Source organism: Myotis daubentonii, chromosome 4 (assembly GCF_963259705.1).
Source record: "Myotis daubentonii chromosome 4, mMyoDau2.1, whole genome shotgun sequence".
Lineage (NCBI taxonomy): Eukaryota > Metazoa > Chordata > Mammalia > Chiroptera > Vespertilionidae > Myotis > Myotis daubentonii.
This window is the reverse complement of record NC_081843.1, coordinates 12,750,799-12,773,309: the sequence shown is the minus strand read 5'-3', so window position 1 is coordinate 12,773,309 and position 22,511 is coordinate 12,750,799. Positions and strand designations below refer to the sequence as shown.

At 61.9% G+C, this 22,511-nt stretch overlaps 5 protein-coding genes across 11 annotated transcripts; 2 read left to right on the top strand and 3 right to left on the bottom strand.

Moving 5' to 3' along the window:
- Positions 1-703: 703 nt before the first annotated feature.
- Positions 704-6,358, top strand: WDR24 (WD repeat domain 24). 2 transcript variants are annotated; one of them, XM_059692553.1, is made up of 9 exons: positions 706-1,011; positions 1,388-1,870; positions 3,350-3,527; positions 3,679-4,351; positions 4,878-4,996; positions 5,074-5,195; positions 5,290-5,394; positions 5,475-5,815; positions 5,944-6,358. In XM_059692553.1, the coding sequence occupies exons 2-9, from the start codon at positions 1,390-1,392 to the stop codon at positions 6,295-6,297; spliced, it is 2,373 nt and encodes a 790-aa protein (XP_059548536.1). In that variant the 5' UTR covers positions 706-1,011; positions 1,388-1,389; the 3' UTR covers positions 6,298-6,358. The 2 variants fall into 2 exon arrangements, with proteins under 2 accessions (XP_059548537.1, XP_059548536.1); XM_059692554.1 differs by having other exon boundaries at positions 704-1,870.
- A 161-nt stretch (positions 6,359-6,519) lies between these two features.
- On the top strand, positions 6,520-9,317 carry JMJD8 (jumonji domain containing 8). Of its 3 annotated transcripts, XM_059692562.1 has the most exons (9): positions 6,520-6,673; positions 6,748-6,843; positions 7,021-7,069; positions 7,151-7,247; positions 7,346-7,411; positions 7,508-7,627; positions 7,714-7,781; positions 7,860-7,994; positions 8,084-9,317. In XM_059692562.1, the coding sequence occupies exons 1-9, from the start codon at positions 6,579-6,581 to the stop codon at positions 8,162-8,164; spliced, it is 807 nt and encodes a 268-aa protein (XP_059548545.1). In that variant the 5' UTR covers positions 6,520-6,578; the 3' UTR covers positions 8,165-9,317. The 3 variants fall into 3 exon arrangements, with proteins under 3 accessions (XP_059548545.1, XP_059548546.1, XP_059548544.1); XM_059692563.1 differs by lacking the exon at positions 7,346-7,411; XM_059692561.1 differs by having other exon boundaries at positions 7,346-7,627.
- Positions 8,214-10,627, bottom strand: STUB1 (STIP1 homology and U-box containing protein 1). The gene is made up of 7 exons (XM_059692560.1): positions 10,334-10,627; positions 9,637-9,835; positions 9,382-9,547; positions 9,087-9,174; positions 8,891-8,947; positions 8,691-8,807; positions 8,214-8,617 (listed from the first exon to the last, which is right to left on the bottom strand). Exons 1-7 carry the CDS (start codon positions 10,490-10,492, stop codon positions 8,492-8,494), a joined length of 912 nt encoding a protein of 303 aa, XP_059548543.1. The 5' UTR covers positions 10,493-10,627; the 3' UTR covers positions 8,214-8,491.
- A 1,616-nt stretch (positions 10,628-12,243) lies between these two features.
- On the bottom strand, positions 12,244-16,363 carry RHBDL1 (rhomboid like 1). Of its 3 annotated transcripts, none has more exons than XM_059692557.1 (8): positions 14,686-16,363; positions 14,073-14,234; positions 13,641-13,865; positions 13,424-13,572; positions 13,210-13,322; positions 13,034-13,134; positions 12,896-12,956; positions 12,244-12,809 (listed from the first exon to the last, which is right to left on the bottom strand). In XM_059692557.1, exons 1-8 carry the CDS (start codon positions 14,722-14,724, stop codon positions 12,538-12,540), a joined length of 1,122 nt encoding a protein of 373 aa, XP_059548540.1. In that variant the 5' UTR covers positions 14,725-16,363; the 3' UTR covers positions 12,244-12,537. The 3 variants fall into 3 exon arrangements, with proteins under 3 accessions (XP_059548540.1, XP_059548541.1, XP_059548542.1); XM_059692558.1 differs by having other exon boundaries at positions 14,073-14,231; XM_059692559.1 differs by lacking the exon at positions 13,641-13,865.
- Positions 16,364-16,496: 133 nt separating this feature from the next.
- RHOT2 (ras homolog family member T2) lies at positions 16,497-22,406 on the bottom strand. 2 transcript variants are annotated; one of them, XM_059692555.1, is made up of 19 exons: positions 22,302-22,406; positions 22,115-22,173; positions 21,939-22,020; positions 21,810-21,853; positions 20,816-20,869; positions 20,275-20,327; positions 20,090-20,198; positions 19,767-19,868; positions 19,594-19,692; positions 19,374-19,482; positions 19,164-19,284; positions 18,805-18,889; positions 18,574-18,716; positions 18,387-18,487; positions 18,173-18,303; positions 17,968-18,054; positions 17,736-17,858; positions 17,418-17,624; positions 16,497-17,086 (listed from the first exon to the last, which is right to left on the bottom strand). In XM_059692555.1, the coding sequence occupies exons 1-19, from the start codon at positions 22,336-22,338 to the stop codon at positions 16,871-16,873; spliced, it is 1,962 nt and encodes a 653-aa protein (XP_059548538.1). In that variant the 5' UTR covers positions 22,339-22,406; the 3' UTR covers positions 16,497-16,870. The 2 variants fall into 2 exon arrangements, with proteins under 2 accessions (XP_059548538.1, XP_059548539.1); XM_059692556.1 differs by having other exon boundaries at positions 17,422-17,624.
- Between the last annotated feature and the right edge of the window lie 105 nt (positions 22,407-22,511).

The following is a 22,511-nucleotide window of genomic DNA, read 5'->3' as shown; positions in this document are numbered from 1 at the left end:
GCCTGGTGGAGCTCACATTCGTATGCGACAGACACCAACCAGTAAACAGAAACGGGTTGTGATGAGTGGAGGTGACAGTGATTCGGAGAGGCCACGTCAGATAAGGTGGTCAGAGAAGGCCTCTGCGAACGGGACGGTAAGCTGAACACTCAAGGGTGGGCAGAAGGCGCGTTCTGGAGAGGAGAGCCTAGCACGGTGGCCGAGAGGCAGGAACGTGGCGGGCTGGAATAAAGAATGGAAGTCGCTGTGGATGGAGGTATGCCGGGAGAGAAAGAGGTCAGGGGTTTGAGCCTTATTCACCACGTGATGGGGAGCTATGGGGCGCCTTAGTCCGAAGAATGGTAGGTAGCTGCTCTGCGGAGTTCAGATCATGGGGAACAGGGGCCCGGGAAGCCTTTAAGAAAACCCGCTCCTGGGGTTCCGGGGACACGAGGAAGGAGGTGGAGACGACCGGAGGAATTCGGGACTCGTTTAGGGATGATGCGTGGACTTGACGGACCATGAAGGAACGATGAGCACTGATAACAAACACTGAGATAAAAAAAGAAAAGAAAAAAGACAACCACTGAGGCGAAACCGGAGGATCCTGGACCGAACCTCCCGCCTCCACCAGCACCTATTCCTAACCCGGAACTTTTGTGGTGTGGGAGCTCGTTTCCGGCGAGGAACTGACAAAGGAGCACTTCCGACAAGGGGCGGGAAAGAGACGGGCTATTTCCTGTGCGTCGCTCCCGGCCCAGCCGGGCAGCTTTACTAAATGGTTCGGGTACTCGCGGAGGAAGAGGCTCCATCAGTTCCTCTGGCTCTGTTCCCGCTGCCTTCGCCCTCCCACGCCACCGCAACCTCCGAGCCGCCAGCGTCTCCTGCCCCCCGTCCCGCCAGACCCTCCAGGCTCCTTAAACATCTCGGCTTGAAGTTCCTCTGCGTGCCCGGCGCCTCTGTCCCTCCACGGCCCCCTCTAGCCCTCTGCTCCGTGCCCCGGAGGCCCGGGAGCCGACTGTGTGGATGGTGGTAACGACCTCACTTTTCTGTTGGGATTGACTAAAGGTCCAGTGACTGCCTAGACCTGACTGCTGAGGGGATGGAAAGGTGGTCTGGGCAGGACTGACCAGGTAGGGTCTTTCCCACAAGTCAGACATGGGACTGACCAGCTTCAGGGCAGCTATGGCACCTTCTGACCGCCCCGCCAGGGTGATGGAACTTGTCAATCAGACTGACTGACTGATGGTGGACTGCTCTGGACTGGCTCACCAAGACTGACTAGCCCACGTCTAAGCAGTTTTGGGGGATCCAACTAGGGTGAAGTGTTTGAACTGACAGATCCCCTTCCTTTATGGTGACCCGGCCAGCCAGCTTCACTGACCTCCTGTCTCCACTACCTGTACAGCCATGGAGAAGATGTCCCGGGTGACCACAGCTCTGAGTAGCAGTGCACTCACAGGCCATACTATGCATTGCCACCTGGACGCTCCAGCCAATGCCATCAGTGTGTGTCGTGATGCAGCCCAAGTGGTTGTGGCAGGCCGTAGCATCTTCAAGATCTATGCCATTGAGGAGGAGCAGTTTGTGGAGAAGCTGAACCTGCGTGTGGGTCGCAAGCCTTCGCTCAACCTGAGCTGTGCTGACGTTGTCTGGCACCAGATGGATGAGAACCTGCTGGCCACAGCAGCCACCAATGGTGTCGTAGTCACGTGGAACCTGGGCCGTCCATCCCGCAACAAGCAGGACCAGCTGTTCACAGAGCATAAGCGCACGGTGAATAAAGTCTGCTTCCACCCCTCTGAGGCCCATGTACTGCTCAGTGGCTCCCAGGACGGCTTCATGAAGTGCTTCGACCTCCGCAGGAAGGACTCTGTTAGCACCTTCTCAGGTGAGGCCCTCGGAGGCGGGTTGGGCAGGTGTGCATCTTTGCAGGTGGCTGGACTATCGAGGCAGGTTAAGACGTGCTGCATGGAGCCCTGGCCTGGTGGCTCAGTTGGTTGGAGCGTCGTCCGTACACCAAAAAGTTGTGGTTCGATTCCGGTCAGGGCACAGACCTAGGTTGTGGATTTGATTCCCCCATAGGGACACATACAGGAGACAACTGTCTATAATCAATAAAAACATCCTCAGGTGAGAATTTAAAAAAAAAAAAAAAAAAGGCCTTCCTAGGGGAGGGACCAACTTAGCTGGGACTGAGAGAGGGGGTGGGGTCAGCAGGGGAGGAACCAGGCAGGCCTAGTTGAAGTGTGAGGAGTAGCTGGAGTGTGGCTGCAGCTCTGATGCATCTGAAAGGACAGCTGGGTATCGGATGGAAGGGCAGAACCTGAGCAGACCTACAGCCAACCTCAGTGGTTGAGCAGATAGTTGTTTCACTGCTTCCTCTTCCCTTGCCTCAGAGCCCCAGGCTGCCTCATTGCAGGAAATCCACTGGGACTTTCAGGGTCCTCAGCCCAGGGATGCAGAGGTGGGGTGCACTGCCTGGTCCCACTATGGTTCTTTTCCTAGCAGGCCCAGCTCCCTGACAGTGGTCTTGAGACAGTTCTCCCTTGTCCATCTCAATGAAACCAAGTGAAGCACAGGGCAGAGTCCTTGGAGAATTGAGGGTGGGGTTCCCTTAAGACAGACCCTGAGCTACCTGTGCTGGGGCAAAGCTGCACATTGCGCTCAAAGGCTCTCGGTGTGGCAGTTCATGGTGGTGGACACGGACCCTCAAAGCCTCCAGTCGTCTGGATTTGACCCAGAACTTCAGCTCAAGGTGGAGGGACTGGGCAGAGGCTGAGGCACCCTCATCCATGCCTCCTTGGGCCTCCTTCTGGGGCCTCAGAACTCATTGGGGGGCATGGACACGTGGTCCAGTGAGACTCCTGTTCACCCAATGTTCTGCCACCCAGTCCTGAAGCTAAGCCACAGCTTCGTACAAGGACTGACATCAGAGAAGAGAATCCAGGGAAAAGCAAGGCCCAGGAGTTTATATCAGAAACCACCTGATGCCACCCTGGCCGATGTGGATCAGTGGTTAGAGCATTGGCCTGTGCACTGAAGGGTCTTGGGTTCGATTCCTGGTCAAGGGCACACGCCTGCATTGCAGGTTCCATCCCCAGCCCCAGTTGGGATATGTTCTGAAATCAATGGGGAAATGTCCTCTGGTGAGGATCAACAAAACAGAAGAAACCACCTGATGCCTGGTGTCTGCTCTCCAGCCCAGGCTGTTGTGTCTGTGCAGCCTCTCCTCTTCTTATCTATTCTAGGCAGGACTCGAAGGGTCCACAGCCACTCCCAGGACTCCCCTCTTGGCCACTCTCTCTTCTGGAACCCCCTTTGGGCTTCACCCCCTCACCTTCTCCCTCCATTGACATCCTACCCATAGGCCAGTCTGAGAGTGTGCGGGACGTCCAGTTCAGCATCCGGGACTACTTCACTTTCGCCTCCACCTTTGAGAATGGCAATGTGCAGCTCTGGGACATTCGGCGGCCTGACCGTTGTGAGAGGATGTTCACAGCCCACAATGGGCCTGTCTTCTGCTGTGACTGGCACCCCGAGGACAGGTATAGGGCGGGCTGGGGCAAGGGCAGCAGGACGGGATGGGTGGCACTCATGGAAGGACTCTCTCTCACTGCCTCGAGTCCTGTGAGTCAGAGAGTGGGGAACCCTCCCACCCCAAGAGAAGAAACTGAGGGCTTCATGCGCCTTCCATAGGGGCTGGCTGGCCACAGGTGGGCGTGACAAGATGGTGAAGGTCTGGGACATGACCACCCAACGCGCCAAGGAGGTGCACTGCGTGCAAACCATTGCCTCAGTGGCCAGAGTTAAGTGGCGACCCGAGTGCCGCCACCACCTGGCTACATGCTCCATGATGGTGGACCACAACATCTACGTGTGGGATGTGCGCAGGCCCTTTGTACCAGCAGCCATGTTTGAGGAGCACCGCGATGTCACAACAGGCATCGCCTGGCGCCATCCGCATGACCCCTCCTTCCTGCTCTCTGGCTCCAAGGACAGCACACTGTGCCAGCACCTGTTCCGTGATGCTAGCCAACCTGTAGAGCGTGCCAATCCTGAGGGCCTCTGCTATGGTCTCTTTGGGGACCTGGCCTTTGCCGCTAAGGAGAGCCTAGTGGCCGCTGAGTCAGGGCGCAAGCCCTATGCTGGTGATCGGCGCCACCCCATTTTCTTCAAGCGCAAGCTGGACCCTGCTGAGCCCTTCGCAGGTCTCGCCTCCAGTGCCCTCAGCGTCTTTGAGATGGAACCCGGCAGTGGCAGCATGAGCTGGTTTGTGGACACTGCTGAGCGTTATGCCCTAGCTGGCCGGCCACTGGCTGAGCTCTGTGACCACAATTCAAAGGTGGCTCGGGAGCTTGGCCGAAACCAGGTAGGTGGGGCTGAGAGGGACTGAGGGACCATGACCTTGGGGCAAGGTCAGGGGACTCCTTTAACTGCTGCACCCAGCCCCTGCCCTGAGTTCAAGTCACCAACCCTCACTGCCCCAGTAACTGAGGGTGCTCAGGGCCCCAGAGCAGAGCAAATACTAGTGCCATCCTGGGGGTATAATTTAGGGGCATCATGGGGCTTAAGCCCCCAGTCTGGCTCATTCTTGCTTCAGGCTTCCTAAGGTGCCTGGCCTTGTAGAAGTCCACACGCCTCCCTCATCATCTCCCTGGGGGATGAGGCTTATTTCCTCATCAGCCACCTCCCACATCTGCCTCTGTGCCCTGCAGGTTGGGGGCTGGGATTTTTGTCTTTCCCATGGGCCTCCGTGTCCCTACCTGAGGTGGGCCAGGACACTGGGTCCCTGGGCAGCTGAACGCAGAGAGTTTATAGTTCCATCCAGGCAAAGGGAGGGCCTGCATGGGGCACCAGGGACCCAGGACCCATGAGTGACCAGTGCCCACTCCTAGGTGGCACAGACATGGACCATGCTACGGATCATCTACTGTAGCCCTGGCCTGGTGCCCACTACCAATCTCAATCACAGTGTGGGCAAGGGCAGTTCCTGTGGCCTGCCACTCATGAACAGGTAGATCCCTGGCGGCGGCTCTCTCAGAGGGTGGGACTGCTGGAGCCTACCCACCTATCAGCCCTCCCTGCCCCCAGTTTCAACCTGAAGGATATGGCCCAAGGACTGGGCAGTGAGACCCGGCTGGACCGCAGCAAAGGTGACACACGGAGCGACACGGTGCTGCTCGACTCCTCAGCTACACTCATCACCAACGAGGGTAGGCTAGAGGGCGACACGGGGTATTGTTGGGAGTGGGGCTGGGCATCCCAAAGCAAGCCAGCTGTGTAAATCCCTCCCTCCCTCATGAGCAGATAACGAGGAGACCGAGGGTAGTGATGTGCCTGCTGACTACCTGCTGGGCGATGCAGAGGGCGAGGACGATGAGTTATACCTGCTGGATCCAGATCACGCCCACAGTGAGTGGGGGCTGGGAGGGGCACAGCTGGGAGTCAGGGCCAGAGGCTCAGACCTTGCCTTCCTGGCGCCTGCCCCACAGCTGAGGAGCCTGAGTACGTACTGCCCCAGGAGGCCTTCCCACTGCGCCATGAGATTGTGGACACGCCACCGGGGCCTGAGAACCTACAGGACAAGGCAGACTCACCCCATGTGAGCGGCAGCGAGGCAGATGTGGCCTCCCTGGCGCCCATGGACTCCTCCTTCTCGCTGGTCTCTGTTTCACACGCACTCTACGACAGCCGCCTGCCACCCGACTTCTTCAGCGCCCTGGTGTGCGACATGCTACGCTTCTATGCTGAGCAGGGCGACGTGCAGATGGCTGTATCCGTACTCATCGTGCTGGGTGAACGTGTGCGGAAGGACATAGATGAACAGACGCAGGTTGGTGAGCGGGCCGGAAGGAGGGCCTCCCTGCACACCTGTCTGGGCTTGTACCCAGCATGCTGGGGTGAAACCCCGGGCCCACGACCCTGGTCTCTTGCTTCCCTCTGCCCTCCCCGCACCACCAGGAGCACTGGTATGCATCCTACATCGACCTGCTGCAGCGTTTCTGCCTCTGGAACGTGTCCAACCAGGTGGTCAAGCTCAGCACCAGCCGTGCTATCAGCTGCCTCAACCAGGCCTCCACCACTCTGCACGTCAACTGCAGCCACTGCAAGCGGCCCATGAGCAGCCGGGGCTGGGTCTGCGACCGGTGCCACCGCTGCGCCAGCATGTGTGCCGTCTGCCACCACGTGGTCAAGGGCTTGTTCGTGTGGTGCCAGGGCTGCAGTCACGGGGGCCACCTGCAGCACATCATGAAGTGGCTGGAGGGCAGCTCCCACTGTCCTGCTGGCTGCGGCCACCTGTGCGAGTACTCCTGATCTGGTCCGGGGAGGGAGGAGCCTGGAGCTTGTGAACCAAATAAAGGAAACGGAACCACGGTCTGAGGCTGCCCTGTCCTCTCGTTGAGCAACTCTGTGGGGCGGGAGGGCAGTGCCCCTGGGAACTGGTAGAAGTCACTAGTAGTTCTGCCTTCCCTCTGCTTTCCGGAGATAACGCCCCTTCTGGGGCGGGCCAAAGGAGGCCGCTTCCGGGAGCCCGCCCAACGCCAGGCTGTTGCCACAACGACGGAGTTCCCAGCGTGCCTCGCGGCGGCGGGCTCATGGCGCGGCGGGGGCACAGGCTCTTGCTGCTAGTGCTCTGGACGCTGACGGCTCCTGCCCGGCCCGGCCCCGGAGAAGAGGGCGATGGAGGGTGGTGAGCGGCGCTGGCCGGTTGGGGCGGGGGCGCACAGCGGGGCGGCCCGGGTCGCTGACCGGCTGTGCCCACAGGCAGCGGCGCGGAGCCGCCCCGGCGGCGGTGGCGGAAGAGGAGCGCTGCACCGTGGAGCGCAGGGCGGACCTCAGCTACGCGGAGTTCGTTCAGCAGTACGTGCGCCTCCCAGGCTGCCCCGCCTCCCAGGCCCGAAAACCCGCCCAGGAGCGCTGGCACGCCCTTACTTGCCTGCGCGCACCAGGCCCCTAGACTGCCTCTCCTTGAGCGAATGTGTGGGGCCGGGCACAGGGATGGGTAGGGCCAGATTTTAACTCTGCTGTTCCTTCTAGCTACGCCTTCTCCAGACCTGTCATTCTGCAGGGACTCACAGACAACTCAGTGAGTACTGGTTCCTCTCCTGGCCGCCTCTCCCCCGTGCGGGGCGGGCCCTTAAATATTCTCTCCACCCCTAACCCCCAGAGGTTCCGGGCTCTGTGCTCCCGCAAAAGGCTGCTGGCATCATTTGGGGACAACGTGATTCGGCTGAGCACTGCCAACACCTACTCCTACCAGAAAGGTGAGCTGCCCCACCTCGCAGCCCAGCCTGCTTGACAGCATCCTGAAGGCAGCATCAACCAGTCCTGACCGGCCTCCCCCCCCCCCCCCCCCCCGCAGTGGACCTACTCTTCCAGGAGTATGTGGAGCAGCTGCACCCCCAGGACCCCACCTCCCTAGGCAATAGTGAGCACTTGGGCTGGAGGCAGTGGGTTGGGGAGGTGGCACTTGGAAGTGCCCAGGTGCAGGACCCCTGCTTCCTCCTGTCTTCTTTGCTGACAGACACTCTGTACTTCTTTGGGGACAACAACTTCACTGAATGGGCATCACTGTTTCGGCATTACATCCCACCCCCATTCGGTCTGCTGGGAACCACTCCTGCTTACAGCTTTGGGATCGCAGGTGGGTGCCTTACAGGACCAGGGGATTTGGGGGATGGGGAGTGCAAATTGGGTTTGGTCACTAGCTGCTCATAACTAACCCCACAGGAACTGGCTCTGGGGTGCCCTTCCACTGGCACGGGCCTGGGTTCTCAGAAGTCATCTACGGACGAAAGGTCAGCATAGGGTTATGACTGAGACTTCTGGCTCACTGACCACAATACAAAGAGTGACCTTGCTGCTCCCACCCCCAGCGCTGGTTCCTATATCCTCCTGAGAAGACCCCGGAGTTCCACCCCAATAAGACCACTCTGGCCTGGCTCCAGGACACCTACCCAGCCCTGACACCATCTGCACGGCCCTTGGAGTGCACCATCCAGGCTGGTGAGGTCAGTGGCTGGTAGATGAGGGTCAGGCTGGGCTAGACTGAGGCTCCCCCGACCCCCACCCACTAATCTCTGTGCCCTACCCAATCCAGGTTCTGTATTTCCCTGACCGATGGTGGCATGCCACACTCAACCTTGACACCAGTGTTTTCATCTCTACCTTCCTCAGCTAGCCAGAGCAGGCAGCTGACGAGCCCAGTCTCACACCAGCACACATCCCTATACTGCTCACAGGTTTTATTACAAGGATAGTAGTGGCAGCAGCCTCAGCCAAAACCACCATAGCCTGCTGTTTCAGGCCAAGAAGGGAAATGGGGGGTAGGGAGTGGGAGGGCTCATGGCCTACCAGCGGAACTGATAGAAGATGGGATGGGGACACCAGAGTAGGGGTCCAGGGACACAAACTATATACAGGAGCGGAGGAGGGGTACTGCCCCCAGGCCCTCCGGGGCCAGGCTGCCAGGCGAGGTGGGAGGAGTTGCCCTCCCACTTGCTGTGCCTCAGTAGTCCTCCACCCAGCCATTCTCAGAGATGAATGCATCGATGACCTCTTTCATGGCCAGGTTGGGGATGAGCTGTTCCTGGGTCAGAGGGCTCCGGGTCACAGGGTCAAAGTGGCCCACACGCTGCAGTGACAACAGAGTCAGAAAAAGTGTTTGGTGGGCTGGGGCCCTGCCCCCAGCACCCATGGGCCCTCACCTGCAGGTGCTCCTCAATGTCCTTACGGTCATAGGTGATGCCACTGGGTGTGATGCACGGCTCCCGCATCAGCTCAAAGCTGATTTTGCCACACAGATAGTCAGGGATGTCTCGCTTCTGCATCACAAGGGTCAGGGATCAGGAAGGGGACGCTACCACAGATCCTGCTACCTAAAGGCCCTAGAGAACAGCCAACTCACCTTTCTCTTCTCATCCACCTGGGAGAAGAGGTCATCCATGTCTGCTAAGTACTTGTCCTGCAAACAACCAAGCAGCCATGCATGGGCCAGACTTCCCGTCTCCCTTCCCCAGACACAGACACACACAGGAGCCAGGGCACCCTCACAGAATGTGCACACAAACACAAGACCCACACGTGGGCCGGGGCACCCTCACGTGCTTGGCCTCGATGCAGGCCTGCTGGGCCCGGACGTGGCCATCATCCTCATCACCCTCATGGTTCCGCTGACACTCTTCCAGCTCCCTGGGGGTTGACCAGGAGCTGGTCAGAGACAGATCTGGCCAGGAAAGGTCAGACTCCACCCCAACCTCAGGCTTGTTCAGGCCTGCTCCCCCTCTGTCTGCTGTTCACCAGGGTTAGCCTTCAATAAACACTTGTGTTCATGACTTAAAGTGGTGACTTGTTGGGGGCAGGGGAGGGGGGTCCCCAGAGTCTGTCCTCACAGCCCACCTCTCACGCTCGGCCACAATGAGTCTTGTGAGGTAGGAGTGCAGCTCGTTCTCCTGGTGGATGCGCCGCTCCTCAATGCTATTCCAGCGCTTCTTCTTGGCGATGCGCAGAGCACTGGGGATGTCGTCCCCAAAGTTGAGTCGCTGCTCCTTAGCCAGGTTGTAGGCTGGAGGGACAGAGGCTTCAGGTCACCCTTTGGCCAGTCCACCCACCTGGTCCCAAGTACCCCCATAACCAGCCAGCCTGCAGACCCACCTCGCTGCAAGTTGGCAATCGCCTCATCATAGCTCTCCATCTCCAACTGGCACTGCCCCAGGAAAAAGTGTGCCTTCACGGACTGCCCATCCAGCTCCAAGGCGCGCCGGCAGTCAGCCAGGGCCTGCTCGTGCTGCTGCATCTTCAGGTAGCACAGTGCCCGGTTGGTGTAATACACTGCCACCAGGGGATTCCGGGTCTGGGGGACCAAGGCAGGCCAGTCAGCGTGAGGGAGTGACCTCAGCCTGCCCCCTCTGTCCCAGGCCTTGTCCTGCCTTGGGGTCCATGGTTGAAATCAAGACACTAGAGGTTCTACAGCTTCAAAGCCTTTGAGGCCTGAGGACGGGTGGAGGGTGGTGTCCGGGCCCTGAGGCCTGCGGGAGCCCTCTCAACTCCAGTAGGTTTTGTAAAGGTAAGTGTACCGGAACTGTGGAGGTCCCCGGCTTTGGACCGGGTCCCTGGCCCTGCCGGCCTCAAGCGCCCTGAAGCTCCCACCCGACATAGGTCTCCGGCAGCCAGCACTGGGTTCAGCCTTGGCACCTTTGCAACGAGATCATCGAGTCCTCAGAGCCTACGTGCTCCTTCCCCGTCAGAACCACGGCCCTCCTAAGGTCCGAAAAGGGCGGCCGGGCAGCCCGGCCCCACCCCCTCCTCTGGCCCGGACGCCGGTCCCCTCCCCCGGCGCCGGTGCACTCACGATGGCGCGGCCGTAGCAGGCCGCCGCCTCCGGGTACTTGCGGCCCACGAAGAGCCGGTTGCCCTGCTCCTTGAGCTCCTGCGCGCTCGGGCTCTTCTCCGGGCTTCCGCCAGCTGCGCCCAGCCGCGCGCCGCCCTCCTTCTCCTCCTTGCCCTTCATGGCGCCGCGCGGCACGGCCTGGGATCCGCTCCCAGACTCGGCGCCCGGGTCGCCCAAGCCCGCAGCCCGAGCCCGCGATCCGCTCGGGCCCGGTCCAGCGATTCGCCACCGGAACTTCCGGCCGCGTGGGGCGGAGTGAACGGGATGGATCCGTGCCAGCGGGGTGGGCGGGGCCGCGCGTGCGCACGTCGCCCTGTGGGGGCGGGGCTGATGGGCTCGAGGGTGGGGGCAACGTGAGCCGCGACGTCGGAAGTCTGGAGGAGCGCCTGGGTTTGCACCAGGCAGCTCCGCCCCTCGCGTCCGGGGGTGGTCCTTCCAGAAGTCGGCCCCGCCCACGCCCCACGGCCGCCCACGCCCATCGAGGCCCAGCCTGGCGCGTGGACTTGGCGGCCGCCCGCGGGCTGTGGGACGGAGAGGACCCGGGCTGCTGAGCAGCCATCCTGGCGCACCAGGGAGAGGTGCTGCGGCCTCGCGCGGGGGACTGGAAGTCCTGGACGGACAGTGTGGCCTCGTTGCCCAGACGGCCGTCACCGCCCTTCCCCAGGCATCCAGAGGATTTGCCCGCGGCCATCGAGGGCGGAGCGGAGCACGTGACGAGCTGGCGCTGCTGCTGGCGTGGAAGCTGGCGATGAGGGGCTAACACGTGGGTGGCGGAACCTCAGCGGGCGGCCCGCCTCCTGGTGTTGGGGCTTCCTTTTGGCGGCGGCCCCTGTGCCGTGGGACGGGGCTTCCTCCTGGGAGTGAGTCTTCTCGTGGTGGGGCAGGCCCCCCTGTCGAGGTCCACCACCAGTGACCATTGCACCTACCCCAACTCTGCTGCACAGGGCCGCTGCCACCCGCGCCTGCAGCAGCCGGTGACCCCCCGAGCTCGTAGCAAAGCGCTGGGCCGCCGCCTCCCTCCACGGCCTCAAGGTTAGTGGGGAGAGCTGGTTGTATGGGCGGGTCACAGAAGGGACCAGTTAGTGACTTTGTGAGATGAACCGATGGTCACATCCATGACATGGAGGGTCATTGATAATGGCCGCCCCCACCGACGTTGTTCTGACACTGGCGGGTCTGAATGCTGGCCTTTCACTTCCCCAGCAGTCTTAGCTGTTGCAGCTCCTGAGGGGGCAGCCTTCATGTCCAATGAGGCAGTGGACCCTGTACCTGGCCTGCCAGCCCTGCAGTATACTCAAGGTACTCCCAGCTGTACCTGGGCCAGGTGTGGAAGCATGCCACAGCCCTGAGCCCAGGTGAGGGGACTGTTGGTAGGCTAGGAGGACATTCAGGACTCTGGTCAGGATGCAGTGTACAGAGCTGTTCCGCAGGACAGGGTGCCCTGGGCCCCAGACTCCCTGTGCACCTCCCAGCTAGTGCCTTAGGGTTGTGGAACTAGCACGATGGACCTGGGCTGTGGGGCAGAAGCTGCTCCCAACCTGCTCCCTGATCTCAGCCCTAGCCTAGCCACCCCTGAGGATACCAGGCCAGCCAGGAAGTATAGGACCCAGTCCAACTGAACTTGACTACGGCCTGCTCACCTGCTAGGTGACTGTAGGAGCTCAATAAATGCTTGCTGAACTCACTCCAGACCATGAGGTCCACAGCCCCTCTCCAGGGGCTCCCACTTCTCACATAGACATACCTCATACACCTGCAGAGGAGCAAGGGGGAATCCAGGCTGCCCACATGGAGGGAAGAGCCCTCATAGTCGGCTCAGTGAGTTGAAGGGAGGCCAGACCAGCCCCCAGAGCCCCATTACAGCTACCTGGTGTTGTGTAAAATATTTATTTATTCTCCAAAAAGGCTCAGACTGCAAGTCATGGAGGGAGACCAGGACAGGGTCTCCTCTGGGACCACCCTTGGGACCTCCACCACCCAGCCTGGCCCAGCAGTCCTAACACCCCCAGGCCTCGGAGGGGGGCCAGGGCTGGTGTAAGGCTTGGCTTGGACTCAGTAGGCCACAGGGGCCACCTGCCCTCACGGGAGAAGCAGTCTTAAGACATACTTTCACAGAAGGTGGACATGCAGGCCACGCCCTGGCCCCTGTGGCCCCCAGGAGCTCCTCAGGGTGGTGGAGGAATATGGGCACCCAGCAGGTCATAGGCGAAGATATTCCAGAAGATGGCGAAGAGCAGGAAGGTGCCGTAGGCAAGCAGCACCACCCACCAGCCGCACTGGTCCCGAAGGCGTTCCTCATAACTGCGCAGGATGGTCAGGCCCATGCTGACCCCCACCACCGCACCAGCCAAGTGCGCCATGAAGCTGGGCTGTGGGCCCGAGGCGGGCAGTGGCGGGGAGAAGCGCAGCCACACAGCCCGGCCCACCTCGGAGCTCACTGCAGAGGGAGTTGACACATGGGAGGCACCCCTGGCCCTGGGCTCAGTTCCCCGCCCGCCTCCGGCACCTTTCATCCCTACTTACTGCACACCAGGGCCAGCACCATTCTCAGCAGCTTGTAGGGACACCTCATCCCAGCCCAGTTCTGATGGGACATGAGACAGGCAGTGAGGCAAGCCCTGTGCCCCCCCCCCCCCAAGCCCACCCAGGTTGTTTGATTACCATGACGACATTGGCCAGGTGTGCAGAGCACAGGGCGTAGACTCCGCCAGAGCCCCCCACCACAGGGGCCCGCATGTCAGTAATGGAGACAGTCAGGGAGCCTGTGTGAAGCAAGGGGAGGGCTGTGAGGATGAGGCGTTTCAGTGAGGTGGCCAGGGGCTATGCGCCTGCCTCACCTGCCAGCACGCCAGCCAGGTAGAGCAGGCTGATGCGGAGCAGGCCGTGCACCATTTCCAGGGGCACCCCAATCATCAGCTGTAGGAGTGCGTTGAACCCCAGCTGCTCCAGCCTGGTCAGTAGAGGCAAATGGGTATGAGGGGTGTGCTCAGTCACCAGGCTCCCAGCCCCAGCCGCTGAACTCGGGGGTGCCAGAAGCAGGCCGGCACTCACCCAACATGCATGAACATGTAGGTGAGGAAGCGCCAGGCCCGCGCCCGGTGCCCGGGGTGGTATACAAGAGGGCTCTTCATGTACTCAGGGTGGTAGGTCTGCAGCACCCACTTGTTGAGACGGGCCCCATAGCACAGGAACACAATGATCTAGGAGAGAAGGGCATTAGGACTGGGCCAGGCCAGGGATGTGGGTAGCAGACAGGGGGTAGGCTCACCTGGGCCAGAGTGACCGAGGCCATAAACACAGGGGGTGGGCAGCTTCGGTGCCGGTAGAAGTACCAGTGGCGGTCCACCTCTCGGGGCAAGATCTCGTAGGCCACGTAGCGCACAAACCGCTTATAGACACCCAGGCCCGGCTCGTCTAGCAGCCCCTCCCGGGGCAGTGCCCGCTGTCCATTGGCGATGGCCCGCTTAAAGCTGCTTGAGCGCTTGCTGCTGATCTGGGGGAGGGGGCCTAAGCATGGGGCATCACACTACCCCCACGACCTCCGTGCCCACCTGGTCTGCCCAGCTCCTTACAGGGTTTGCAGCCCTGCTCCAGCGGGGAGGTAAGGAAAGAGGGGCTACCTGCCCACCCAACTCGCCAGGCACTATGCGGGCCACGGCCTGGGCCCCCTCCCCTGTTGCCCACCCACTTGAGCACTGACCAGGTCCACCAGCTCCTGGTAGCAGACCTGGCCCCGCTCATTGCTCTGGGCCAGGGCCACCAGCATGTCCAGCTTGGCTGGATCCAGGGGTAGCTCATGGCTGTGCACCAAGCCAGTGAAGGTGTCTGCACCGATGAAGCCCGTGTTCTCAGGGTCCAGCTGCTGGGGTGGGGGGTGGAGGAGGTGATGCTGGCCAAGGCCTGAGGGTGGACCAGACCCACAGACCCAAGGGCTGCCCCAAGCCAGCTGGGAAAGGCAGTCTCCCAACACCCTTGGGCTAGATCCCTGTGCCCACGTGGTCTCAGGAGCTGCCAGGGAACCGGTTCCTGAGTCCCAAGCCTCTAGGGGTCCTCACCTCATTTTGGCTCTGTCCATCCTGGAAGGGTAGGGCTAAAGTCTGAGGACAGTCGCCCCCCCTCCCCCCTTTGCCCCTCCTCAGGCGTCCTGGTCTGGCTCACCCTTTCCTGGGGTCTCAGGCAGTGGGCCAAGGTCGTGCATAAGAGGGTGTGGGGAATGGGCATGAGCGGGGGCTGGGCTGAGGCTCTGCGAGTTCCATTTCCCCAGCCCACCCCAACGGCAGGGGCGGTGCCGGCGCCCCTCTACCCCAACGCACCTGCTCCTGGATAAGCTGCAGCAGCGAGCTCCTGTCCATAGAGCCGGGCCGGGTCCGGGGTCGACGGCCGCGGCCGGGAGGGGCTGCTCTGCGGATGACTCCGCTCCGCCCCGGCCCGTGCGCTCCGCCCGCTCTGCCTGGCGCCGCGTCACCGAGCCGCCCGCCCCCGCCGCACGCGTGGCCGGAACACGCGCGTGCCCTGCACGCGGACGCGCTCCAGGATGGTGATGGCCCGACCAGCGCCCCAGCCTCCTCACCCGCTCACCACATGCAGGCTTCCCCAGCCTCGCCCCCGCACCCTGGCAGAGCTCTCTACTACGAAGAGGGGACAGTCGTGGGAAACAGCCGCAGTCGGCAGCCAAGCCCCTGGCACATTCCTTCTCCCGGGACGGGGCCTCAGCGCCCACACCACCTCCTTGGGGAAGCCTCCCCGGACCACCCCGCTACCTGTGACTCCCCGGGCTGGGGCTCCCTGAAAGCGGCTGCCTGCCAGGGTGCTGGTCCATCTGCAGTCGGGCAGCAAAAGGCCCCGCAGATGGGTGCCAAGGCTGACGGGGCTATTAGTGACGGGTAGAGAGGAGAGGCGCCTGCATGCTCTTTGCAGACCAGCCCCAGCACACGTCTTCCACTGGAGCCCCTGCAGCCACGTGCTGGATAGTGACAGTGGAGACTACAACCCCAGGAGGGCAGCGGGGAGCCCAGGCAGAGCCCGTGAGGGACAAGGCTGCAGCTGAGACAGGAGGCCCTATTTCCTGGGTAGGCAGGCAGACCCCTCCAACAAGGGGTTACAGACTAGGAATGTCACCACAGCAGCCCCTCAGAGCAGCGCTCAGAACCCCCACGCCATGGAGCCGACAGTCCTAGCAGCTGGGCCTCAGGATAGAGCTCAAGTGAGCACCACACCTCAGCAGCTGGAATAGCAGGACAGTGGCAGTTCGACTTCAAGAGTCTTACCCTCTCCCCTGGGTGGTGTGGCTCAGTGGTTGAGTGTTGACCTTTGAACCAGGAGGTTCCAGTTTGATTCCCGGTCAGGGCATTTGCCCAGGGTTGGGGGCGATTCCCAGTGTGGGGAGTGCAGGAGGTAGCCAATCAATGATTCATCAATCATTGATGTTTCTATCTCACTCCCCCCTGCTCCCTTTTTTTCTGAAATCAATAAAAAAAATATTTTTCTTAGTCTGACCCCAGACCCTTCTGGGTCCGGCCTGAGCAGAGCAGGTAACTCCCCATGCCTCCTAGGAACAGCACTGATGCTCTGGGAGAAACCTTGGTGTGGAAGCTCTGTCTTGCATGGAATGCCTGATGGCAGGAGGCACCTGCGGGGGTGACCAGGGTCTTCCACCCAGTCCCACCATGGGCTGCCTCTGCTCCACATCCCAGAACACCGGCCAAGTAAGCACCTGGGACAGGTGTTGAAACATAATCCCAAGCAGAGCCTCCCCTTAGGCTGGGGTCTCTTGCCGTCCCCCAGCCAGTGAGTGACAGGTCTCTGGTCAGGGTAAGAACAGGCAGCTCCCCCACACCAGCAGCCACCGTGCGCCCCGGTTCCACCTCAGAATCCCAGGTCCTCCCCACAGCTCTGGCAGGCTGCCGGATGGATGCTGAGGTTGGGGAGGAGGTAGGCCACCTCAGGAAAGCAGGGACCTCAATGTGGAGGCTCCCAGGCTGCAGCTGAACCCCAACTGGACCTCATGTGGGCCTGTTTGCAGCCTCAGGCCTGGAGGGCAGGTGTGGGGGGTCAGGAGTGAAGTTTCCAGTCCACAGAGACAAAGGACATGATTAAGAAAAGCCACCGTCAGAAAGTAGGGTCCAAGATGGAAAAGACACTGAAGTTTAATCAGCAAACCCAACCTCACATCTTCCATGAGTGCAGCCCTGGACCAGTCTCCCATTGACGGAGCGGGGAGCAGCATAATGACCCAGTCACTTCCTGCCCCCACCCCCTGCCTGTGGCCCAAAGCTCTGCCCTCTGACTCCCCTCAGACCCACTGGCTGCCTGGGACCAGGAATGGGTGGAACCCTGAGAATTCAGATCTAGGATCACTGGCTTCCTCACCTATACCCCACAGTCTCTCCAACGTGACGCCCACACAGGTGGGTGATGCTGGGCAGGACACAGGCTGGCAGGACCTCGGGGCCCACCACTGGGGTTGGGCAGTGAGTAGGCTATCCTCAGAAGCCAAGTTTAGATAGAGGGCAGCTCCACCAAGTGGGTGGCCCAACACCAGCACCCTGGGACCCTGGGGCCGAGATCAGATGCAGGGCACCAGGGCCTCATCGGCTCTTCACCAGGACCCTGTAGAGTGAGAAGCTGAGGATGGCAGCAACAGCAGCCCCAAACGCCCCCAGTGTCACCCGGAGCCAGAAGGAGGTGGTGTGCAGCTCCCCATGGACCAGGTACCTGCAGGAGAGAGGCTGGTTGGAGACACCCTCAGGGTGCTATCCAGATGCTTGCTGCTGTGCCCCCCTCACCGCCACCACCCCAATGTCCTGGAAAGTCACGGAGCTGCTACCTGTCAGTGTCTAGCACAACAGAACTCCCAGACCACAGGGCAGCTGGTGAGACAGGCCCCAGAGGGCCTCTCAGGACATCAGCACCTGACTAAGGCCCACCCTGCAGTCCTGACTGACTCCAATCTGACACCACAGCTGTGCCACTCTACTGGTGACAGGGACCACCAGTACCCTGGGACAGGGCAGGCCTCCCACCACAGGGGCTGCGGTGCTGGTACCCACGGGAAGGTGGCCATGGTGGCAAGCCGAGTGAAGACAGCTGTGCCTGGCTCTCCTGGGCCAGCGCAGGAGAACGGGACAGGGGCAGGCAGCCGGTGCCTGCGGCAGAACTCAGCTGGAGACAGCCCAGGCAGTGGAACACCTTCCGGCAGGTCGGCCTTGGAGGAGACGAAGAGGCAGGGGGTCTGCCCATCCATGTAATGGCGCTGCGGGGAAAGGGCCGCGTGATGCACAGTCCCGGAGCAGGCAGGTGAGGGTGCTGGGGGACGACCACTCAGCCATGCTGCCCACAGGAGCTGGGGTAGGTGGAGGCTTGCCTTGTAGATGCTGGTGCAGAGTGCAAAGGACTGGGGGTCACTGCCATCAAACATCAAGCAGGCGACATCACAGGCAGCATCAGACGCAGTGGACAGCAGGCTGTCTGCATCCACCTCGCGTAGCTGGACAGAGGGCGGCCTCAGGGAGCTCAATTCCCCAGGCCACATGGGGACAGCACCGCCCAGCATGCACCTGGGATCTATTGCAGGGGCCCCCCTCCCCAGCACTCACTATCAGGTACTTCTCCTGCCCGTTGACCTGCACCGTGTTGATGGCATAGATGGCAGGTGTCTTGTGGAGCTCCCTGGTGTCCGGATGCTGAGGAGGGAGGTACCTGAAGCTCGCTGGCCCCGATGCTTCCCAAAGCCCCTACCCCCGCCCCGCAAGGCCCGAGATGGGAGCGGGGTCCCCTCACCCAGCACACAGTGATACTCACCCCTAGGCCACGGCCAAGGAACGCCTGCAGGAAGGCGGACTTGCCCACGCCACGCGCCCCCACCACCTTGCACAGAAGGACATTCCTGAGCGTTTGTCCCTTCTCCTGGTCCAGCCTCTTGTCACGGGTGACTGTGAGAGGATGGAAAGGACAAACAAGAGTAAGTGGCTGCCAGGGAGGAGCTGGCCAGACCCCTGTGAGGGTGGGCGCCCACCTGTGATGGCATGGGTCTGGGAGTCCTGCTTGCAGAGGGTGGGGTAGCCCAGGTAGCCAAGGTGCTCCAGACAGCGCCGGACATCCAGGTAAGTCACCAGACTGGGGCATAAGGGGGCAGGGGGAGCATCAGCATCATGACAAGGCAGCGCTGTTTGCTAGGTGGGGCAGGTGGGGGCTGCACTTACGTCCACTGGCAGAGGTACCCGTGCAGGGGCAGCCGACCTGCTTCGGTTCGGACTTCTTGCAGGAACTGAGGGCCCCAAGGGGGTGCTGGGGACACACTGAATAGGTCCTGCAGCTCCGCCAGCGAGAGGGCTCCATCATGGTCCTGCAGGCAGAGGGGCTGTGGTGACACTGGCTGGGGGCCAGGATAGGAAACCAAGACAGGCAGCACAGCGGGGTGACAGAGCCCTCACCTGGTCATGCTTCTCAAACACCCTCTGCACAAACTGGTAGCCAAAGTGGTTGAGCTCGGTGCTGCAGCCAGGGGGCACATGAAGCCTGTGGGGTGGCCATCCGTTTCCACCACGCTCAGAGGGTGCCGTCCGACCCTCCCTGCGAGTCTGACTGAACCCCAGAGTTCCTCCAACTCTTTCCCTTGACTGAGCACAGCAGAGAAGCAGGCGGAGATGTGGCTGGGGCCAGGGGCCACCTGCTCGGCATTAAGTCCCAATCTGCCTGCCCGCAGCAAGGTGCCTCCTACACAGGCCATCCTCTGCCCGAGCCGGGCTCCAACCCGCCCGGCACCATCTAACGCAGAGCCCACCCCACTCACAGAGGGAAGAGGTAGTCAGCGGACAGCTCGAGCGTGTCGCCGTAGCCGAAGCGCCGCAGGATGGTCCACGTGGTCTCATGGCGGCCACGCTGGATGAAGAGTGTGTTCAGGAAGAGGAAGCCTGTTCAGGAAGCAGAGAAGGTGACACTGGGTATCACCTGAGCCTCCTGGTATCCCCACACCAGGAGGATACAGGGGGCCAGGGCTCACCGTCCAGGGTCAGCCGGTCATCCCGCACCCCGCCTGCCACGTTCTTGCGCACCACCATCTTGACATCCTCCAGGGCTTGTGGGGCCAGGGGATGCCCAAAACAGCATTTCTGCCTCCAAGAGAACGTTGCTGTTAGTCAGCCAGCTGTCCTCATTAATGGCATGGAGCCCGGCTGCGGCCAAAAAAGGGTGGGCACTGCCAGGAGGCGGATGGGGCCCACCTGGAAAGCGTTGAGCTCCTCATCACTGAGCGCCTGGTCCAGGTCCTGGTCTGAGAGCCTGAAGATGCGTGTGAGGGCCTGGGTGCACGCGGGCTTCAGCTGTGGGGACAGCCAGCTCAGCATGTGCCCCCAGTCCCACCTGCTGGCCACCCCCGCCCACGCCAGCTGCTCACCTGCTTGGCCTCAGGGTCATAGAGGGGAGCTGTGGGGTGCAGCACGGCCTTCTGTGCGTAGTAGAAGAGCTCCGAGATGTTCCTCAGGTTCCGGGCCGAGCACTGGGAACCACGGGGACAGACTCAGAGGTGCCCGAGGCTGGGAGGCTCGGAGATGCAGGCACAGGGGCTCAGCAGCCCCCGTCCCAAGGAAGTCCTCAATAAGAAAGCTTGCCTGTCCTAAGGTCCCAGGCCACCAGCACATGAGTGCTTGCTGCAGGGCCCTGGCCCTTCTCTTCTCCACCCCCGTGACCCTCCTGGCCCTACTGTGCGTGCCTGCTTACCTCCACACAGGTCTCAATCTCAGGGAACTGACTCATGATGGGCAGCACGGCCTCCATGGAGCTCCCTGGCCGCAAGTCCGATTTGTTGCCCACCAGGATGATGGGGACCCTGGAGAGAGGCCCACGGTCATCAGGGATGAGGGAGCTGGAGGAGGCCGACCAGCCCCGTGGGCACTGCCCATTACCTGGGCCCCTTCTCTGTCCCTCCATTCACCAGTGGGATCCATTTGGTTCGGATCTGAAAGGCAAGGCCTGGCATGAGGTGAGGGAGCCGCCCAGCCCACACCTCTCAGATGGAACTTAAACCTAACCCGAGAGAGATGGGGGCAAGTTGAGGGCCAAAGTCACGGTCACTGGGAACAAGCGGAGAATGCACCTTACAGGTGTGACCTTATCTGATCCTAGCAGTTTCCCCACACCCCCAAGGGACCTGGGGTCAGCAGCTAGGGATAGCCCCTCTGCAAGCCTAAGTGGTTTAGACTCATGGCTGTTCATGCTTTCTGCAGGGAGACGGGGTCACGGGGAGCTCCCTGGGGAAGTTGTGGGGGCTTGTGGCCAAGAAGCTCCCTGAAGCACCCATTAGAGATGGGGTTGGCCACGGGTGAGAGTCACCCCAGCGCCTGCATCAGCTGGGCATCCCCCTGGGGTCCGAGCGGAGAACAGAACGGTGACCAAGCTGGGTGCCAGCGGCAGGGACGCAGGACGAACACTCGCTCCCTCGCTCACCTTCTCAATGGTGGCCTCCTCGGACACGTCGTACACCACACACACCACATTGGCCTGCGGGGGAGGGCACGTGGCACAGCATTACCAGAGGCTTCCTGTCCACGCCACCCCGGCACTCAGGCAGGACACGGCGTGGCTCAGAGACCCAGGAAGCCACCCTTCACTGGCGCTCCTCAGCCAGTGCCCCTTGGCGGTGTCACTGGGGTGGTCGTCTGCTGTGCAAACCTCAGACCGCCCTTCCCTGCGCACTTCCAGGTCCCAGCACTGCGACTCTGGTCAGCGAGGCCCCCGAAGGGCTCAGGGCAGACACAGCCACCCCAGAAACTTGGTACCCAGATCTGGCCTCGGTCCGTCACTCCGTGTCACTTTGGGCAGAAAAGATGCTGAGAACAGCACCCCTAGGACACAGTAGCAGCTGCAGAGGGACAGGGCAAGGCTGCAGCGGGCGGCTTCCTCCCAGCAGCTTGGCCCAGACACATGTCCTCCCGATAAACGGGTGAACAGAGGGCTGTGCGGCCTGGGCCCTGGTCAGGGCGCCACGGCTCAAAGGCCCAGAGTAGTGGGTTGCGCTACAGGGTAGGGGGCGGGTGGCCGGGGCACAGAGCTGTTGAAGGGGTCATTTTGAAAGATAATGAGATCTGTCCCCCAGTGTCCACTGGAAGAGTGACGGGTGGAGAGAGCCATGGGGCTGGCCAGCCATGTGGGTAGGAGGAAGGGATGGTCCCTTTTCTCCCCAACTCCCAGCAGGGTGCATCACGACAACTTAGTACTGGACTGAGAGGCCATGGGAGAATTAGCGAGGCGGAAGCAGCTCTGAGCACCTTAATCCAATCCCTCAGAGAGAGAAGCCGATCAGAACTAGGCAGCAGCCCAAACACCGCCGCCCCCCCCCCCACCCACCCCCGCCCCAGCCTGAGCACTGAACCCATGCTCTCCCCGCGCCCCCCGCGCCCAGGAGTGGGCGGCCCTCCCTGAGCCTCAGAACACACTGCACCTTGTTAATCTCGTCCTGCAGCTCCTCCACCGTCTGCTCAGCTTCTGGAGGGAAGAAGAGACGGCACTGCACACCTCCTGCCGGGAATGCGGCTCCTGGGCAGGACGTGGGGGTGGGGGGCAGCTCTACCTGAGGAATCCACGATGTGCGTGGGCACCTTCTCGGGGGTGACGTCCGCGGGGATGGTGATCTCTTCCGCCCGGGGAGGCACCTGAAGCAAACGGGCCGTGAGGGTGGCCCGGGGCGGCGGGAGGGCCGCCCTGGGGCCTCAGTCCCTTCCTCTGCGCGACCACCACCGTCCTCACCTCTTCGGGGAACTCCTCGCCCACCAGCGACAAGATCAGAGACGTCTTCCCCACCTGGGCTGCGCGGGACGGCGCGGTCAGCGCGGCGGCCAAGGTCGCGGCGCCCCCCCTCCCAAAGGACAGGCCCGGCCCCGCCCCGGCCCTGGCGCCCGCCCTCGCCCAGCCCGCCCCCCGCCCCGGCGCCTACCCTCGCCCAGCAGCAGGATGCGGACGTCCCGCTTCATGGCGGCCGACCCAAGCCCCAGCCCCAACTCCAGCCGGAGCACTTTCCGAGTCCTCTGCCCACGCTGCCCACCCCTCAGCCCGCACTTCCGGCCCCCCCCCCCCCGCACGGCCGCACTAGCGAGCCCGGCGGGCCAGAGAGGCCGGGTGCGCGGCAGTGCCACCGCGTGGGCGC